Source organism: Podarcis filfolensis (assembly GCF_964270895.1).
Source record: "Podarcis filfolensis genome assembly, chromosome: 5".
Lineage (NCBI taxonomy): Eukaryota > Metazoa > Chordata > Lepidosauria > Squamata > Lacertidae > Podarcis > Podarcis filfolensis.
In genome coordinates, this window is record NC_139608.1 from 40,858,510 (window position 1) to 40,878,783 (window position 20,274).

Below are 20,274 nucleotides of genomic sequence, written 5' to 3' on the forward strand. Positions count from 1 at the left end.
GCCCGACCCCCCATCTGATTGCAAAGATCTTCAGATTTATTTATTTATTTGGCCGTGCAAAAATAAAATATGAGGCGTTGGGAGAGTTCCTCCTGCGAAGAGGAGCTGGCCTTCTCTTGCGGAAGAGGAATTGTACTTGAAAGGATGCGCCGGGTAATGGCAGGGTCTAGGGCCGCCCGCCCCCCCACCAAGGCAGTTTTCTGCCTGGGGAAGAACGGAGCCTGTCCTCCTCGCCCTGTCAAGCTGCATCACTGCCCAAGGCCTGCTGGGCTGTTTGGGAACCTGAGGCAGAGAATGGCATCAGCAGCTCCTTCCCTCTGGCAGGAAAATATGACAGCAACAAATGAAATAATTTAGCCCTAATTGCTAAAGGCCTGGAAGGACCCAAAGGAGTTGTTTCTGTTTAAATGTGCATTGTCCTGGCTTACCACCCTTACCTGGGTTGTCTTTGACAGCTCTGTGAGGCATATCCTTATTAGTGTACAGACTTAAGCATGTTTGCTCAAGTAATCCCACAATTCAGTCAGATCTGCTTCCCTAACAGGATTGTAGGGATTGTAGCTTTATACCCATTTTACAGGTGGTGGACATACATAACTGAGGCAAAGGAAAAGTGGTTTTCATAGGCTACTCCATGGGTCCATCGTGGGCAGGAATTGCCCAACTAGATTGCACTGCTGTCTCTGCTCTTAAAGAAAATATAAACCTTGTAAACTGTCTGGGTCTTGGGGCAAACTAAAGGCTGGCATGTGGGCACAAAATTTCAAGACAGCAACAGAACTGTGCAGTTGACAATCCATGTGCATCAGAATGCTAAAAGTTGGCAGAGTTCTACTGATTTATAGTGGCTTACTTCAAATGACAGTAGATTCCAGTTTTAGAATTACAAACTTAAGAGCAGCATTACTTAGGAAACATATGGGCCTTATATTTCTGAAACCTATTTTGGAATGTGGTCAGTTAAGAGAGAAAAGATGCTCTCAGCCGTCCCCTGCCACTTTATATGTTGCTTCATATTGATTTTTCAGAGTATTAGTAATCATTCTCCACCCCATGTTTATGTTAGTAATGTATGCATTTTGTTTTGGGCATTCAAAGTGGATTTTGGGCTTGTTGCTATGGCTCCCCTTAGTACAACACAGAATAGCAGACAAAATATAATTTTAGCCTGTAAAATCCAAGTGCATATCCTTGCTCCATTATAAATCTTATTGGGTGACATTGTGCAGACTGCCCTACCTCAAATAGGTTATAATTTGTAACATTTGTTCACTTTTTAAAAGCGGGATAAAAATGTAAGTTTAAAATGTTAAGACATGTTGTCACCCACCTTGAGATAGGAAAGAAAAGGAGTTACTAATTTACTACTTGCACAAAAAAGTCCTGAAAGCCAAGAGGCCACTTCCTTTGCTTTTCAACCTTTCCACTGGAAGTGTCTTGCTGGGAGAAATGGGGCAAAGCAGAGATTAAGAACTTTGTCCTGTCCCTCTTTGCTCAGCACACAAGGAACTTGCAGCAGAATTTACTCTCACAAGGACAAATGCAAGATCTGTCTCTCTCCCAAACTGGAACTTTCTGCTTCAAAACAAATGAAGGGACAGTCCCTTTGGAAGTATATGGTATGCACTGGTATCCAACTCAGTTCAGCTGTCATACCCCCCCCCCCCCAAGTGAGAAGACAGAGTGACAATTTGGACCTATACACTTGACCTTAAGCAGATATTATCGTATTGTAACATTGTCATATATTGTTCTATCAGAACAGGGTTTCAAAAAAATAAATAAAAAGAAACAAGTCAAAACAAAAGAGTCCAGGCTTCTTTCTGGAGACACTGAGGGGCAGGTCAGGAAACAGCTTGTTCCTAAGAGTTGGCCTCCTGCTTAAACACCTAAAGTCAACAAAGCTGGACTTTGTTATCGCATGCTCTGTGAAGCCAAAGCCCAGACGGGCAAAATGCACTATACAGCTGGGACTCACACAGGAATCATGTGCTCCTTACAATCAGCACTCAGATATGGGTACTGCGCAGCCAAGCCTCTAAAACACAAACCATAAAACTAAGATGCATGGAACAGCATATAGTCAGGGCTGCAATCCTAAGCACAGTCACTTGTAGGCATTCTCTCACTTCTGACTAAACATGGTCAAGAAAGTACAGCACGTGGCCTAAATGTTCCTTAAAGGCCACTTCTAGGAATATATGTGCCAATGACTGCTGAAAGTGAATTAAGGAGACAGAATGGGTTATGGTTTGGCAAGACAGAGCTTTATGAGACTTTCGTAGGAGTGTGAACGTTCTTTAAGCATCTACCTCTCACCGTGCAAATATGGGTCTGCCCAGTGGTGTGACTTTATGCTAAATAGGGGGACACTGACACCCTCCTACAAGAAACTACCTTTTGATAAGGGAGAAAAACACGGGGGAGGAATCTGCTCCTACAAAGAACATCTCACCCACAGAAACCCCACCTGCACTGAAGTTATTTATGAAGTAGACTGCCCACAGAATTGAAATTAGCCTGCTTCTAAAAGAAAAATAAGTGGAATCACACATAAGGTGGCTGCAGTGGAACGGGTATAGTGTTCTTTTTTATTTAAATTAAATACAATGTTTACAAAAGAAACACAAAGTAAGAAACAAACAAGTCATTCACATCAGCACCAACTGGTCAAGTCAGCCTAAATCCAGAATCCGGTTCCAATCACACACACACACGTTTCTATTTCTGCAACACTGGATCTCTGTAGCTAACAGTTATCCACTTTCCCCATGTACGCAGTACCTAAGACAGTTACCAGCCAGTTTGCTATGGTTGGTACAGGTACAGATGGAGAAAAGACAATTTCTGCAGATATCTGAAGGTTCATAATAAAAATTGAGTTTGTCCTATACTTTTTATCCACCAGGAAATGTAATAGTTTTTAAAAAACTTAAAATACTGTCAATATTAGATTTTTCCTTTTAAAACTTTTTAAAAATACTCCTCCAGCATAAATTTCATCTGATTTAAAAATTGTCAATCTCATGTTCCCACTTTGTTAGAACAAAGTTTGTTAAATCTTTGAAGGAAATCATTCTTCATTCCTTATTATCCTCCAATGCTGAAATTTTTATTTACAGTATCTTCATCTTTCTTTTGGGTAGCTCAGAGCAGCTTACACAAGTCTTTCAGAGAACCTTGCCTCCAAGCGAGCTCCACTTAGCATCATATACTCTTCAGCCATTCTCTGAACCAAAGAATGCTGAGGGATGATCACACACAAGAAAAAGCAGCTGAGATACACTTAGTAAGACTTTGCAGATAAAACCTGTAGCACCTTTCCAAGATACTACTACTTACTACTTTTCAGATGAAGAAATCCAAAAGTAGGGGTGGAATTTGATCTGAGGTGCAGTCTGCACCCTTATTTGTGGAATGTTCAGTGACATTTCAGTGGGAAAAGAACTATAGAGTTGGAAGGGACCCCAATCTCCTCAATGCAGCATCTCAACTAAAGCATACATGACAGATGGCTCTCTAACATCTGCTTAAAAAACCCCAAGGAAGCAGAGTCCACCACCTCTCGTGGGAGTCTGTTCCACTGTCGAATAACTCTTAATATCAGAAAGTTCTTCCTGATGTTTAGTCAGAACCTCCTTTCCTGTAATTTGAATTCATTGGTTCGGGTCCTAGACTCCAGAGCAGGAGAAAACAAGCTTGCTCCATCTTCCATGTTATAGCCCTTTAGATTGCTGTATCTCCTCTCAGTCTCAGGGGACAAAACCTATAATTTCTTGCCACCCACACAAGCAGCCCAAGAAACACATTTTCACAGTGCTCATTTTTTGCCAGAACCCCAGGTGACATGAGGACGGACAAGCAAGGAACTGGGCCAAGGCATTATCACATGTGATTTCATATCACACTCCAACTGGAAAGCTCTAAATTACTAGTCCTCCTACTTGGACTTTGAGGCTAATTTTTCCTAAAGTGTCCTTATTTTTGAGTTGACAGGGTAGGGTCACTTTCTGCCTACCTCAAGATTCAAGGCAACTCTGAAACCATAGGCTTGAAGGTCGCTCTTCAACTGATCATAGTAGACATATTTTGAGCAACAAAAGTTGAGATAGTTGGATTCTTTGGTATGAGACATATTATAAAGATATAGTATGTCATTTTGCTCCATTTCCCATTAGCAATGCCTCTCACTAAGCTTTTACTGTCTCATTAGGGATACAAAAGTAGACGGCTACCTGAAATTAGAAGACTTGAGATGTATACTGTAAAGGCAATACATTATCCCATGACAATGGGTCCCTCTACCTCTCATAGGCATCCTTTATTTAGGCTTTAATTTTACAACTATTGACCCTGAGAGTAAGAACCATTGAACTTCATGGGACTTACTTCTGAGCAGAAATGTATAAAAATTGCACTCACAGGGTGTTTTAAAAAAGAAAAGAAACAATATTATTGTTATTTGATAACAAATAGGTATTACACATTTTTCCAGATGCTGGAAGAAGCTATAATTCTATTGTATTGCAGGGAAATGCTAAAAAGCAACTATGTTAGAACAGGCCTACACCAATTACTTGGACATGAAAGGTATCATTACTGAAATCTGTTAAACAGCCCCATATGCTGTGAAGCAATAAAGCAGAACAGAAATTATACTTGTCCCACATCAGATGCAGACAGGCAGAGTAATTATAACAAGATGCCCCCACAAAATACTTAATTTTTTTATACACTGGCTTTGTTTATTAAGGCTGTTGGTTAAAGTGTAATATATTAGGGAAGAACTCTTCAGTAGGACATAAGTTGCAACACTCCTAAAATTAAAGCCCACTTCCCAAGCTCCCATAGTTAATAAACAAGTGTGCATAAGTTCTATAACATAAAAGGACATTTAGCATCAGTGCAGCTTTGTATCCTCTGCGATTGTGGAGAGATTTCTTTTTCAGTAATCGTGTCCCAATTTGACTCCTCTAGGAAAGCCAGTCATGGTTAGTATAAAGGTAAGAGACAGGTATTATCGAGGTGAGTCATGAAAGGCGTGATTGTTTTATCATGAAAAGAGGAATGATACTAGTTTTTAATGACAATCCATAAAGATAAAATAGTTTCATTTACAAAGTTGTGCGTTATCAAGTGTCCCAAGCTCCCCCCTAACAACAGACAAGGGAAAGCAGACTGAAAGCTATAGAACTTTCTACTTCTAGTGTTTTCTTCAAGAAATAATACGTCAGAGTTTGTGACTGAGAGCTTTTTCCTTGACTAAGATCTAAAGCAGCCTGAGATCGTCCTCAAGCACTTCCACACTGGCAAGGGTTTTGGGGAACGTAAGGGGCTGCATAGAAGAGGCTCAAAAGCTTCAGAATGAGGAGGAAGAGTGCCCATGTCACTTTGGGTCCCAACTCTTTCTTCACTAGATTGATGGCCAGAGGTCTTGTGGAGTAAAGAAAGACATCCATAATGAGGCATGGCAAGTCACGTATGGCACAACTGTTAGCACTTACCCCCATGAGCTGAATACCAAATTCATGTGTGGTATGTGCATTTGATCAGCTCACCATGGGCTGGTGAGTTTTCAACAGGTCACCACAAGTCCAGATAGTGATGTACAGAGGTTCCTAGACTTGACTACAAACATCGCAGTCATGTGACGCAGAGTTTCCACTCTATACCCTCCACTAGGAGGAGACTGTTTCTTAAACACACTTTCCCCCAAGAGGGCACCCATTCTGATTCAGTCACTTCATAGCAAGCAATGCTATGTAATACAGCAATGCCAATATGGCTCTTGAAGATCTTGTTCTTCTTATAAAAAAAGACGTTCATGAGACAAGTAATTTACAAAATGTTAATGTCACCAGCAGAGTACCAGGTAGGCTGCCTGAGCTGCTCCCAGCTCCACTCAATGCCACTTTAAAAGGGAAGAAGAAATCAAATGGAAGCTTCCAATAGGCTCTGGGCTGACCGCGGGGTGGCTCTGGCCATTTAGTAGCATCCGTGAAGGCAACTGTGGTTGTCAAAGGCAACATGTTCACCATGTTGCCAATGGACTGGAAGAAAAACAAAACTATCATTTTAGAATGTACAGAGCCTTGCTTGGTTCCTACCTCACAGCAAATTGCTCCACAGGCCTCTTACACTAGTCCATCGTAATTCAGAGCTGTTCCCTGAACATGAAAGGGAAGCCTGAGACATTTGTCTTGGGCTTGCGACATGACATGTTTGTCCTTGCTGTCTCTCAAAATAGGAGACTGGGACTACTCTACAGCAAATGGAACTGAAAAGAAAAGTGATATCCATTTCTATCGCTATTATTTCCCACTACCAGCTCCCCTTTCACCTTACCACTGACAGCTGCAAACCTGTTCTTTGTGATGCACGAACAGGCATAGAAGTGAAGAACACGGAGCCTAGAGACCATCCCCCAACCCAGTGGACCTCCTGACACACAGCTATTAAAATTATTCTATCACCTGTTTAGCCTCCTCCTTCTAGCTGTGGACAGGAGCTGGAGGCTACACCTGGCATCCCTTATGAGCTCTACAGTGGCAATAGGTGGTATTGCACTACACAGAGAACTAGTCTCTTGAGTTGCAGCTCTCTCTGTCAATGTAGCAGATTAATCCTATACAACTCCTATAGTCTTCCCTCACACTCCAGTGGACAGGAGCAGGCTTCTTCACTGATCTCCTAATATTTCCTAAAATTCTGGTTAAGTAGTATGAGTTCTTATTTGTTACAATCATTTTTACTTTACCTTGGAAAACAGTTAATAAGTAATAGTGAAATACAGTGGTACCTTGGTTTTCAAACGCCTTGGTTCCCAAACTTCAAAAACCCGGAAGTAAGTGTTCTGGTTTTTGAATGTTTTTCGGAAGCCAAACATCCAATGCGGCTGTTGGCGATTGATTCCAGGGTGCCTGCACCAATCAGAAGCTGCGCCTTGGTTTTCAAACATTTCGGAAGGCAAACAGACTTCCGGAACAGATTAAGTTTGGCACTCTTGTTTTTACTATTTATTTTGCATTTTTGTTTTTGAGGCTTTTTCAGTTAATTTGTTTTTGTGGCTGTGTGGAACACAGTTCAGCTACTGATTGACTGATTGTGTGACTGCAGAAATGGATAAAAATCCTTCATCCAAACAATGACTATCATCAGTGCAGGTAACAATTTAATTTTTTTTTTAAAATCATCTACAATACTGTCCTTTTTATTTCATAGTACAGTATGTTGATTATTGCTTTCGTTTTATGGATCAATGGTCTTGTTAGATAGTAAAATTAATGTTAAATTGCTGCTTTAGGGGTTGTTTTTAAAAGTCTGGAATAGATTAATCTGTTTTGCATTACTTTCAATGGGAAAGCGTGCCTTGGTTTTGAATGCTTTGGTTTTGGAATGGACTTCCTGAACGGATTAAGTCTGTGAACCAAGGTACCACTGTAATTCACTGGGCTCGTTCAGATTTCTTGCCAAACTATGGTTCAGCGAGGGGTGGGTAACCTCCAGCCTGCAGGCCGAATGTGACCCACCAGGCCTCCTCATTCAGCCCACCAGGTCACTTCAGCCCACCAGGTCACTTCCCCCCAAACATTTCAGTCAGTAGAGCATGAGACTCTTAATCTCAGGGCCGTGAGTTTGAGCCCCATGTTGGGCAAGATTCCTGCACTGCAGACAGTTGAACTAGATCAGGGGTTGTCAACCTGGTCCCTACTGCCCACTAGTGGCAGTTTCAGGATTCTAGGTAGGTGGGTGGTAGTGTAAGGTTACCAGATTTTTTTTCAATGACTCCAGGGACACATTTCAACTTCCTACTCAGTAGATGGATTTTGTCAGGGGACTGATTTGTAAATCCAGGGACTGTCCCCAGGAAATGGGGATGTCTGGTAACCTTACAGTTTAAACAAACCAGAATTCACTGAGTTAAGATGCAACAGTGAGCTCTGGTTAGTTTAAAACCAAATGTAGCTTTCAATCTTCTCTGGTGCACAAAAAAGGTCAAATGTGCGAACTCACTATAGCTCATATACTTTGCATTACATCTGAAATGGTCCAAAGAAACAGAAAACAGCCCTAAGACATTATTTGTGACAGACCTTCAGAGATTTGCAGAGATAATGGTATCGTGCTCCCAATATTTGAGCTTGCGGATTAGACAGGAGGCCTAAGTGGGCCCATATCACTTGGATCTTCAGGGAAATGGGAACCATACAAGGCCCATCCTAGAAAGAAAAGGGGAAATTCTAAATTAAATAAGCGTACTCCCAAAGAGCTGTATTCCTGCTGAGTAATCAGCAGTGCAAAGGGGAAGGTCCAGAATTACTGCTAAATTTGTGCTCAAATATGGAGCAAAACATGATGGCTCTACTCTGCCTCCACAGTTGGAGGCAGAATGCTTCTGAACACCAGTTGCTGGAAACCACAGGAGAAGAGAGTGCCCTTGTGCTGGAATCCTGCTTGCATGTCCCAGGGAGGACCTTACGGTCTTCAAACAAAAACATCTTGGAGGTCCTGGGCTACAGGGAGCTTAGGCTGGCCTCAACCAGAGCCAGGGCTTTTTCGGCTGCGGCCCCAATCTGGTGGAACGCTCTGTCACAAGAGACTAGGGCCCTGCAGGACTTGACATCTTTCTGCAGGGCCTGCAAGACAGAGCTGTTCCACCAGGCCTTTGGCTAAGGCACAGTCTGACCCCCTCCTTTGGCAATCCTCACAGAACTCTAGCCCAATGGTTGCCATTAATTTGATTTTGAATTGATTTTAGAATGAATTGATTTTAGAATGCTGTGCTACTTTTATTGTTGTTACCTGCTCTGAGCCCGGCTTTGGATGGGGAGGGAGGGATATAAATAAAAATTTTATTTTATTATTATCTGATTGGCCACTGTAAGAACAGGATGCTGGACTAGATGGGTCATTGTCCTGATCTAACAGGCTCTTTTGTGTTCTTATGAAGAGAGTGACATCTCAGAGGTAGTCAGAATTGCATGGGGATGCAGAATACAGTGGTGCCCCGCAAGACGAATGCCTTGCAAGACGGAAAACTCGCTAGACGAAAGGGTTTTCCGTTTTTTGAGCTGCTTCGCAAGACGAATTTCCCTATGGGCTTGCTTCGCAAGACGAAAACGTCTTGGAAGTTTGTTTCCTTTTTCTTAACACCGTTAATACAGTTGCGACTTGACTTCGAGGAGCAACTCATGGAACACAGGGTACATAGTAGCCTTTTTTGAGGTTTTTAAAGACTTTGGTGATTTTTGAAGCTTTTCCAAAACTTCTTTTGCAGCCATTTGGTAAGTTAAGCTTTTAAAACTTTTTTGGGGGGTTTTGGATTTTGGGTTGGGGTGTTTGGAATTCAAGGACTTGGTGTTGGGGAGGGATTTGCAAGAATCTGGAAGCTTGTGTTTTTTTCCCTGCATTTTTATGATTTTCTGTGACCATTGGGCCACTCTGCTGTTTTTTTAAAAAAAATCTGGGTTTGAATTTTGAAATGCTCTTTACAGTATGTGTGACTTTAAAGAGCACTTAATAAACTCTTGTTGTACCAAATTTGGCTTTATTTGGACTTTTTTTGACCATAGGAACGCATTAATTGATTTTCAGTGCATTCCTATGGGATTTTGTGCTTCGCAAGACGAAAAAATCGCTAGATGAAAAAATTCACGGAACGAATTAATTTTGTCTTGCGAGGCACCACTGTATGATGTTTCTACAGCTACCTCTCCTTTCATTGGGAGGAACAAAAGGAGACAAAAGACTTATGGCCCAGTTGAAGGAAGTTCTATGTGAATACAGTAGGGACCTGTGAATGTGCCACTGGTCTTGGCAAAACACAATGTGCTCCAGCTTGACACGGTTAGAGGGAAGTTTCTTCTATAGGGCAGATGGTTGCCCTTTCATCCTTCAGTTGCTGTGGCAAAGCTTACAATAGGATGTCAGATACAAAGCTAGCTACTCTGTCACTCTGCATATTACCTGTATTTTGCACCCCTGGGTGAAGATGTTGGTCCGCTCTCCTGGACGGCTTGGGTCAGCATTGCCAGTTATGGCCAAACCGCCTAAGTTGTATGCTCCCACAAAGGCTTGGTATAGTGTTTCTTGGAAATGGCTACAGTTTGCTTCCTCTAGCTTGAAGGGTACACTGGAAATCAGACAAAACAGGGAGCATCCATTGGTCTCATGTCAGTGAAACTTAACTACCATTCAGAAACACATTACCTTTACATTACTTCTCAGGAATTACTGAACTAGAACATGTCTAAATCAGTTCTTCAATGGAGGTACATTTGGTGAGAAGTTAAAATTATCCCTTGCCAAGTTCCTTAGTTTATGTGCTAAGCAGTGAACAGTCAGCTCTGATTTACAAAATTTGGCTGTCTATACAAGTCTGTACAAAGAGTGTAAACATTCAAGAGAATATGAGGAATATTACCTGAACTGGCAACTTGTCCTCACATTCTCTCTAAACTGTACTTTATACCTTTCAGTTGCTGAGCACTGACCATCAACTTGATTCCGTAAAATGGTTATCTGAGGAGAGAGGTGTCAGGAAACTAAACTAGAATACAATGGAAACCAGAGAAACTGTCTTTGGTCTTGTGGACAGAAAGCAACTCCAAGTGTGTACATATGTACACAACTCCAATATGGTGTGTACATATGTACACAATCATTTGTTTACATTTTAACTCATTCTCAGGTTTGGAGATTATCAACTACTGATAAATAATCTGAAATATTTTAAGACAAATGGTTTTAATTTAATAAAATGCTAAATGATTACTATTTTAGCCTAAATGATGAAAAGGCAGCCAAACATGAACACCTCAACACTTTTGCCAATTCTCCAAAAAAAATATTTTTTCCCCAGTTGTGGGGCTGATTAAGTGCAGCACATGAACAGCAAAGAGAATGCATTCCCAGTTGTTCTGTCTTGCGTATTATAGTGGGACATATAACATACCACCTCATCTCCAAGAACCATTCACAGGCTGTTTATAACCCATAATTGGCTCATGGCAACATCTTAACTGAACAGCTGGGCTCATCCACATGTTCTTTCTATTGGATTCAAAAACTTAGAAACAAAAGGATATTGCATAGACCTGAAAACAATTGAAAAGCCAGGTGCAGGAATAAACAAAGAAGTATATAATTGCATATACACATTATCACACCAGCCTACAGCTTTTTAAGAAAATCTGAGGCCAGCGGATCAAGTAATACATTGCAGATAGCTCTGCAGGATGCTCTCATTTGTAGTTAAAAGTGCGAGGTGGTTACTAATACCAAGAGCATTAATTCTGGGCCTTGGTTCTCACAGGGCAGTCACATACGTATTAATATATGCAGTGATATGAAGAACGGTGGGTGAGGTCAAAATCCTCTATACAGTTCTACAATCATCTAAGACCTAAGGCTACACTCCTGATACTAGATCAAACACAGTGCCAGAAAGGATACATGCTGCTGGGTGCCATTATACAGAACTATCAGCGGTGCTCCTATAATATATCCAGGGTTCCCACTTCTCTGTTTGGTGAGAGAAGCGCTCCTGCTCTGCAAAAGACAAAATAAATTACATCAACCTTATTATACCATCATCTCTACATACTTTGAAATACAATAATTAGTAAGGGACAAAATTCAAACCTGGCCTAATGGTTAGGATTGACATGCCAAAGAAGTGGGAGCTGAGCCCACTCATGCCAGACGAAGGGGGCCTTGTTTTGTCGTTACACATACTAAAATCCTATAATAGTGCGTTGAAGTACCATACATGAATCCACTGATCCAACACCGCAGTGATGGATTATAGATAATCTTGGGGCACTGTCAGACATGTGAATGAAATGGAAATAAAAAAAGAACACTGGCTAATACACCAGGCAGGAATCCTTGCATGATGCAGCTGCTCCCATGTGATGTTATAAGGCAACAAGAAATGTAAGCAGCAATTTGCAGGACAACAGTGGAAGCAGTTTTGCAGAGATTTGCAAGAAGTCTCTTCCCTAGTGAAAAGCAAGAGAAGAAATTATGTTGCCATCATGTTCTGCTTTAGTCATGATTACGTCAAAGTTAATAGATGAGCAACTTGCAGCATTATTTCCTTTTATATGTGTGTGTGATTTATAGAAAGGCTACATGTCTTTTAGACAAGGAATAAGTATGCGAAGTCAGCATCTGTGGAACATCTTTCATTCTCTAAGCAATTGGAGAATTACTGACATAGGCAGAAGAGCAAAAGTGGCAAGGAAAGGCAAAGAATGAGGATGATTAGTTTGTGTTTGATGCAGAGGGAAAGAGAAGAGTATAGTTTGCCCAGAAATTCATACTCTTATCTCCTCTGCACTGTCTTCATGACTCTTATCAGTTACATGGACTCAGACTATGGGCATATCTACCACGGCACTCCACTCTCCAAAATAAAGTCACCAGGCAGACATAGCAATTTTTTTTTACCAGTATACACAAATAACTGGTATTACAGGAAGTGAGTTTATGAGACTAATACCATTGTAAGCAATTGGTTCCCTATTCATCTGCTTTATTGTTTATGTGATTGTTTATGTGATTGTTTATGTGATTGCTTCACAGGTACACAAAGTGAGAGACAAATTTAGCAGATGGAAGGAGAAAAAAACCAATTTAAATACTTTCTAGTCTGTTTACCACTCCATCATCACAGCTTGTGTAAGAGCTGATCAGAATCTAAGATTACAGGCAAAGCTAAAAGTGTACTAGACGAAGTGCACAGATTCTGTACAGTTTGAATACTAAAAACTCAGAATCTTCTTAGAACTGCTGGTGTTAACCAACTAGACAAAAGAAGTTTCCAAAACATTGTACCCTTCCCCTTTCAATGCATGCAAGGCCTATCTCCATTTAGAAATGTTTGGCATGCCATTTCAAAGCACTGATAGCTTCCTTTCCCTAGCTCCAAAATTAATTTGCATCACTTTGATAAACAGGATGGAGACTTCTCCAACTTGCTGTCAGACCTAGAAAATGCTTCTTCAGTGCAGCAGCCTGAGACTTTGACAGCCTTGAGAAGAACCTAGACTTCTATGCCATCACAATTGTTTTGCAACACAAACTCAATCCTTTCTTTGATCACATACGGCCAAGAAATAAATATGGAGCCACACTTGCAAGCCCGTTTTGTGTTTCAGAGTAGCCATCCCACTTCCACAACAGCACCACCATTGAGGCCCATGACAGTAGAATACCGATTCTGGGTTCCATTCTCATTGAGCTCATAACACAGCAAAGGATCCAGTTGCACACAATGGCCCCAGCCCAACCCTTTTCCCCACAGTCCAAGAATGCATATAAGAACAAACACTGACCCCAAAATGAAGAGAAAAGCGCTGCTGCAGTGTGGCTCTTGGATTCCCAGATATACTGGCAACTTTGAATTGAACGGATACTTTCTGAATTCCATGAATCCCATTGAACTCCACCTCATAGCTCACCTAAAAGTATGACATACATGTCAGAGAGAGACAAGGTATGAATTTAGGCCTCCGGTCACCTCCCCACACCTCTACTAATAAGGACAGCACTTGAAGAACTAATGATACCTCAGAAACAACATTGTGGCACGTGCTACCACTTAGTGAAGGAGATGCAGGCTCTGAAACAGGGGTGATGTTGACCTGGAGACACGAAAGATATTTTCAGTTCTCATATCATATTTATCTTCACCCACATAATCTATCCACAGTCATCTTAGACTAGGGGCATTCAAAACTTCCAACCCACTTCACAAAAAATAATCCTCACAACTATTCTGCTACTTGCAGCGGGAAACTTAAGCATTCCCTTGAGACCATATACAAATAAACTAACATCTTTACAACACTCATTTCTTTGTGTATAGCTAGATCCACAATTCCCAGTCCATTTTCTAGACTATGTTTCAAAATTATCACTAGGCAAAAACAAACTAAAATCTCACCTGTATGGGTTGGAAAATAGTCATGTTGACTGGGACCTGAAAAATGAAAAGCCAGCTATACTTTAGTGTCTGCACAAGATAATGATTTACAAACCTTTGATCCCAATCTTACAGTCTTGTCTTCTTTGCAGTGTTCTTTTATCTATTGGGGATGAGGCATTATTTAGGAATAGGCAAGAAAAAGGTTTATTGATCCAATAAATTTTGAACTCTGCTGGTTCTTCTTCAGGGAAATTCAGAGAACAGTAATTCAAAATTCAGATGTGCTACCTCATCTATTTTTTACCATAAGAAATAAAAAAGGTACCACATCTGAATTTCCCTGAAGTAGAGTTAAAAATGTGTTGGATCATTAACCTCTTTCTTGTAAATCCCATTGTTTTGCTTTTGTTTCCAGTTGCTTTTTTTTTAAGGTGGGGTTTCTTATTTTTGCTAGACATTATTTAGGAAAAATCTCTTTTAATTTGTAGGCCCCAAATACTTTTTATGCCTGTAGTAGGCCAACAGAAGTATCAATTGTTTCCCCAATATTTCAAGGTATTCAACAATAAAAAGAAATATTTTAAAACCTATTCTTCATTTGGCAAGGAAGCAGAAGACTCAAATGTGCTTAGGAAATGTGGAAACATACTTGAATTAGGAAAGATAACCAATACTATACCAAAATAGCAAAATAAAAAGAGTTACCTTCAGCACACTGAAGCCACGGTAGTATGAAGCTGCATCCAATGCAGGGTCAGTGGTGCAGCTGCTTGTTAAGTCAGTAAGGATCCGAATGCAGCTTGTGTTTTTGCTCTCCAGGAAACCTAAGTAATTAACAAGTCACATAAGCAGGTAGGGACACGCAGTAAATGTCATCCTAATGCACAGGAATCCACAAATGCAGTCAACTGGGCAATCCAACCTGTAACATGCCATGGTGTGTGTATGTCTTAAATTCAGAACTCCCAGCAGCCAGGCTCCAACATCTTATTACCTGGCTGTGCCACCAACACACTGTATTAACTGCAAGTCTGACAGACTGAGCACTGTACTTCCAAGGCATTGCCTGGGTTGCAGGGCCAAGCCTAGTTAAGTACTCAGTCAGTGGATCACAAGCACAAATTCCTGTCCACTGAGACCTATAAAGCCCTAGCCTAACCTGTTCATCAGCAACTCAGCCCAGAGCAACTTGCCTCAGCAAAGAAGACCTCAACTAGCTACACTTTTGCTGTAGCCTGGTTTGACCCACTGCCTGGGATTATGCTGCCAGACTTTGGCCCTTTAGTCACTGCCTCTGGAACCCATCTTGCCCATCTTAGACTGTACTACCTGCTTCTTTACCACAGCAGAGATAAGTATTTTAAATGCTGCTGGCAATACTGAAAGGCTCTTTCAAAATAATATTAAGTTGCATATTATATTGGAAAGCAGATCATATCACAGGTTGAAACAAAAATGTTGTTATGCACTGTGCACTCTATTGTTAACTCCCTCTCTACCACCACCACCACCCCACTTGTCTGGCAGCAAAAAATATAAAGGAACTCCTTTATATTTGCCATTGTACAGCAGGAAGCCAAAAAACTCATTAGCTGCTAAAAACAATTACTCAGCACTAAACTCCAACCAAGTTTGTGGAGCTCAACTAACAGATGTCAGGACTTTGCTGAAGTTCCCATGCTCACCAGCAGGATTCTCATCAATGCAAAGTTGGCTGGTTCCAATGCCCACTGGTTGTTTGAGTATACTTAATACAGATGATGCAGCAAAGTAAGTCTGTATAGGATCTCCCACCTGAAATGAAAACAGGGGGTGCTGTTCAACTAAGTTTCATTCAAAGTAGACCCACTGAAATGAATGAACCTAACTTAGTTATGTTGATTAATGCCCGTAGGTCTACTCTAAGTAAAGCTTAGTTGACAAAGAAGTATTTTATTATTTATACCCCACCCATCTGGCTGGGTTGTCCCAGTCACTCTGTGCCGCTTACAACACATATAATAACAAAATGAAACATTTAAAACTACCTGAAATAATACCACCCAGAGCTGAAAAGGAATCACTCAGAGCAAAGCACACACAAGAGAGGTCCATAATCATCTATTCTACTGCATAAGGAAGAGTATTTAAATACAGTGGTACCTTGGGTTATAAACGCTTCAGGTTACAAACTCTGCTAACTCGGAAGCAGTTGCTCCAGGTTGCAGCATGGCGACAGTGGAAGGCCCCATTAGCTGAAGTGGTACCTCAGGTTAAGAACAGTTTCGGATTAAGAACTGACCTCTGGAACAAATTAAGTTCATAACCCAAGGTACCACTGTAAACTTAGGAACACAGGAAGCTGCCTTATACTGAATGAGACAACTGGTCCAGCTAGTTCAGTATTGTCTATGTAGACAGTTTCAGGAAGGAGCCTCTCCCAGCCCTAACTGGATACGCTGAGAATTGAGCCTGGAACCTTATTGTAAGTTTCTAGGAAGGCTGCATCCATAGAGGAAGTATGGAGATTGAAAAGGAAAACTTAACCCTGACCTCTTCTGTCTAGATATTCTGCCTAGATTTTCTAGAAGAAGCCTTCTCACCACGAAAACCTCAAGAGAAAATCCTTGATAACTAGAGGCTAACTCACCCGGTAAAAGGCAGATGGTGATGACAGAACTTGATCAGGCAAGTTGAAAGAAGACCCTCCATATTGCGCTGAAAGTGCTGGAAAGTTGACTTCTGTAACCACCTGTGGCTGCTGTAAATAGTTCAGCTTTGCTATATGTAGAATTGGGGGGGGGGGGCAGAAGGGATACATGCAACTGAAACATCACAGTGTTAAAATTAAATCTCATTCCTCTTTGCAAATCTGAACTCCTTCTAGAGGGAAAAATTTTATAAGGCAAGCTATAGGACTTTATGCTTGTTAAAAGTTTTTTTTCTCCACTCTCTGTTAGAGGGCACAAAAATACTGAATGACTGCAGTCTCAACAAATGTCAGGATTAGAGGTTTTATTATCCTAGTACAATATTTTCTTGCTCTGCTACTACAAGATGCTCCCTTTTACACATTGCACTGGGTGTACAATGCACAAACACTGGGGAGCTCTGCTCCTCAGAATAATGAAAAATAATAATGCAAAAGGCTCTTGGGAAGTAGATAAATGAAGACAGCACCTTGTGTCACACTCCGTGGAACATCAAAGAGCGTACAAAATCACAACTTTGATATTAGTAAGGGAATTAGACAGTTCAGAAACAAAGTGGGTAGAGTTGGCAACAGGATGTCACCAGCTTTTATGAAGCAAACCTCTTTCCTTGCTCTAAAAGGAAAATATATATAAATGAACAGTTCATTATCTGCCCTGTATAAATGCAAATTAGTTTGTACAATCTGCACTTCTATTTTTAAAATCAGCTTCAGAGAAGAACCTTGACCAAACAGAATAGCAACCTAGATACTGATCTATACTTACGATCATTTAGCTCCACACAGAACAGCAATACACATCCACCAGGACCAGGAAGGACATCAGTACGGTAAGGGGTGTTATTTTGGAAAATTGTGGATTTTTCCAAGCACACCTGACTCACAGCCCTAATAAGAAAACAAAAGCACACAAAACCACACCACAGGAGTGTTATTTAAGCAAACACAACTCAGTAATATATTTCCTGAAGCACTTGCCTATTCTGTGATTGGGTGACCTAGCAATCTGTCACTCAAAACCACCCGAATATAAGACCCTGTGCATATTGATATGGTCCCTGCATTAGTTTGCCATCCATCATGTAACCAACTTGAGAGGCTAACAACATCAGAAGTCACCATAAGGGTAAATTTTACTATGTTAAGTTTGCCTAGTATAGGATTAGTTAGACCATTATTTTGCTTTAGTATTTTATTTTTGTTGTGATTGTGTATACTTGCTCCCCCCCCTTTAAAAATAATTCCTTTAAAATGAACTGCCTAATTAGGTTTTTAAGCAATACTAGTTTCTGGACACACTCACAGTTTGCCTCCCCCCCCCCCCCCCGATCATTTGATCTATGCTACTGGTTTGAAGTGCTTGGGAGCACTGGCGGAGGAAGAGGAGTGCAGGGGGAGTGCACCGCCCCTGGCAGAGCGATCCCAGTGGGGTGCCATCGCGACTGCCGACCCACCCGCACTGGGTGTCATGCCCCCAGGATGCGCACCACGCCCCTACAGGCGGCGTGCCACGCCCCTGGGACACATGCCAGCCCCGCCCCTGCCTGCTCTCTGCCCCCTGGTGCCGGAGCATGAAGCTCTGCCACTGCTTGGGAGGTCAAGCAGGGTGACTGGTTGAAGCTGTCAGGCATGAGACTTGGAATCTGGCTGGCAGTATCCCTGCTTATAGGCAACTATAAGCAATCCTGTACTCTGTTGACCAAGTGAGCTGGGTGCTACCATCATTGACAAATAATATCTATCTTGAATGGTGATGGAACTTCTTTTTTTAAAAAATTTCTTTTTATTGAGTTCTTTTTTTTTTTAAGACAAGAAAACAACATAACCAAAAACATACAAAGTAAAAGAACAAAAGCTTATAAACAAAAAGAAAAAGACATTACATCCCATAAAAAAAATCAACACAAAACAAACCACATATCAAATTACAACATAATATTGATTGACTTCCCTCCATTTCAGTTTTGAGCTATATCACCACAATATCTTTCTGCGGTATCTTTTTGCAACCTCTATCTATACATCGCCGGTTTTATATTACACCTACTGTGATTTTATTGTTTCCTAAATTTGTTTCTATGTATGTTATAAATTTATTCCAATCATTAATAAATTTTACGTTTTTTTGCTGCCTGATTTTTTGTGTCATCTTTGCTAATTTTGAATGGTGATGGAACTTCAACACTCATGCAGAGGTCTTTCCTAGCCCAGCTACCTGAGATTTTGTTACCCAGAGATACCATGGCTTCAATTTGAAACATGCAACACATGTGCTTTACTTCTAAACTACAAGCCTGCCCACATTTGTAAAAGAAAAGCAAAGGCAGCAATATTAGTAGCTCAAAAAAAGATGCCTTTCCCCTACCCAAATCTTTATAGGACACAAGATAAAGGGGTACTCTCACTTAACCTTTCCCTGTAACTCTGCTTGCAAGTTGTCTACAAACAAGTTGGACATACTCATACGTTTTTCTTAGACAACACTTAGAGACCTTCAGGGCAGAACATACTAAAACTTACATTCTTACTCTTTCACTAATGTGTTTCTTGCTCCTGTTGGAATTCTCCAGCATAGGTGTGCAAATCTCCTATCCACCCAAACGGTACTCATGGATCTGACCACTGCCACCACCAAGCACCCTGGCTGAATGAAGCTAGCAGACTCACTTAGATCCCAGCCCACCCCTATGTCTTAACACACTGTGGAGAGAAAATTGTGCCCATGCGTTTCACCTGGTGCTGCCTGGAAGACAAAAAGAGAAGGGACATTCAGGGCCCCCCGTGCTACAATCTGAGCCACAGCTTGAATCGCAGCAGCAGTTGAGGTCGCAGAAGCCTGGGTGCAGATCACAGGGGCAGATGGACGAAGAAGCGCCTGTGGGGGACAGAGAAAGAGTTAGAACTGAAGGCGGTAAGGAGAGGCTGTGAACTGAGAAACGGTCTCGGTGAAGCATCGCCTAAACGGGGTGGGCGGGGCGGAGGGTTATTCACATATTGCCTTTAGGGCACCCGATGCCCCGGACCACCCTCAGCCTCTCCCTCCCTCACCAGCTCTGGGTTCGAGTCTTTCTTTCCTCTCGACTTCGGCCGCCTCACTGATGGGCGCCTCACTGGGGCTCGTCTCATTCGTGGGCGCTTCCTCTGCTTCCAGAGTGCTGTTTGCATCCCGGGGCTTCGCCTTCCCCGACGCCACGACCGACAACAGGAGCAGCAACGAGAGCATCGGCTGTGTGGCGGCCATAGCGGACGCATCGCCCCGTTGCTAAGAAACGGCAGTCGCACGTTCATGACGTATAGGCGCAAAAGAAGTACGTCAGCCTCAGCCGCTTCTGTGTATCCGTAAAACTATAGAAGTAGGAAGTGAGAGGAGTGAAAGCGCAGTCTCCGAAGTTTGTAGATAATTCTTTGCTGAATTTTACTGTAGCTGTGATTGGGAAACAGCAAACAAAAAGCAGCAACAAACGAAATTAGCGCCAGACAGCAATTAATTCTCTAGCTCAGGTGTAACCTATGAATATATGTTTTTTAAAAGTTTTTTTGCAAATATTAAAAAATAGCCGATTTGTTTCCCTTATTGGAATATATTAACAGGGAGGGATCCCTCCAGCTTCTCACTCTTTTGGTAGTGATTAGGATATTTAAATAGCAT

At 41.5% G+C, this 20,274-nt stretch overlaps 1 protein-coding gene across 2 annotated transcripts; it reads right to left on the reverse strand.

The window, feature by feature from the left end:
- Positions 1–2,565: 2,565 nt before the first annotated feature.
- TCTN3 (tectonic family member 3) lies at positions 2,566–19,901 on the reverse strand. Of its 2 annotated transcripts, XM_083615229.1 has the most exons (14): positions 19,674–19,900; positions 19,359–19,500; positions 17,392–17,513; positions 16,563–16,693; positions 15,619–15,727; positions 14,639–14,757; positions 13,952–13,987; positions 13,575–13,649; positions 13,341–13,466; positions 11,455–11,550; positions 10,424–10,521; positions 9,967–10,132; positions 8,094–8,219; positions 2,566–6,050 (listed from the first exon to the last, which is right to left on the reverse strand). In XM_083615229.1, exons 1-14 carry the CDS (start codon positions 19,864–19,866, stop codon positions 5,823–5,825), a joined length of 1,767 nt encoding a protein of 588 aa, XP_083471355.1. In that variant the 5' UTR covers positions 19,867–19,900; the 3' UTR covers positions 2,566–5,822. The 2 variants fall into 2 exon arrangements, with proteins under 2 accessions (XP_083471355.1, XP_083471356.1); XM_083615230.1 differs by lacking the exons at positions 13,341–13,466; positions 13,575–13,649 and having other exon boundaries at positions 19,674–19,901.
- Between the last annotated feature and the right edge of the window lie 373 nt (positions 19,902–20,274).

Coding starts and splice junctions, on each gene's coding strand:
- TCTN3 (XM_083615229.1), bottom strand. CDS start 19,866: ATGGCCGCCACACAGCCGATGCTCTCGTTGCTGCTCCTGTTGTCGGTC. Junction 19,501..19,673: donor AAGACTCGAACCCAGAGCTG/GTGAGGGAGGGA, acceptor TGTCCCCCACAG/GCGCTTCTTCGTCCATCTGC. Junction 16,694..17,391: donor CTGTGTGGAGCTAAATGATC/GTAAGTATAGAT, acceptor TTCTACATATAG/CAAAGCTGAACTATTTACAG.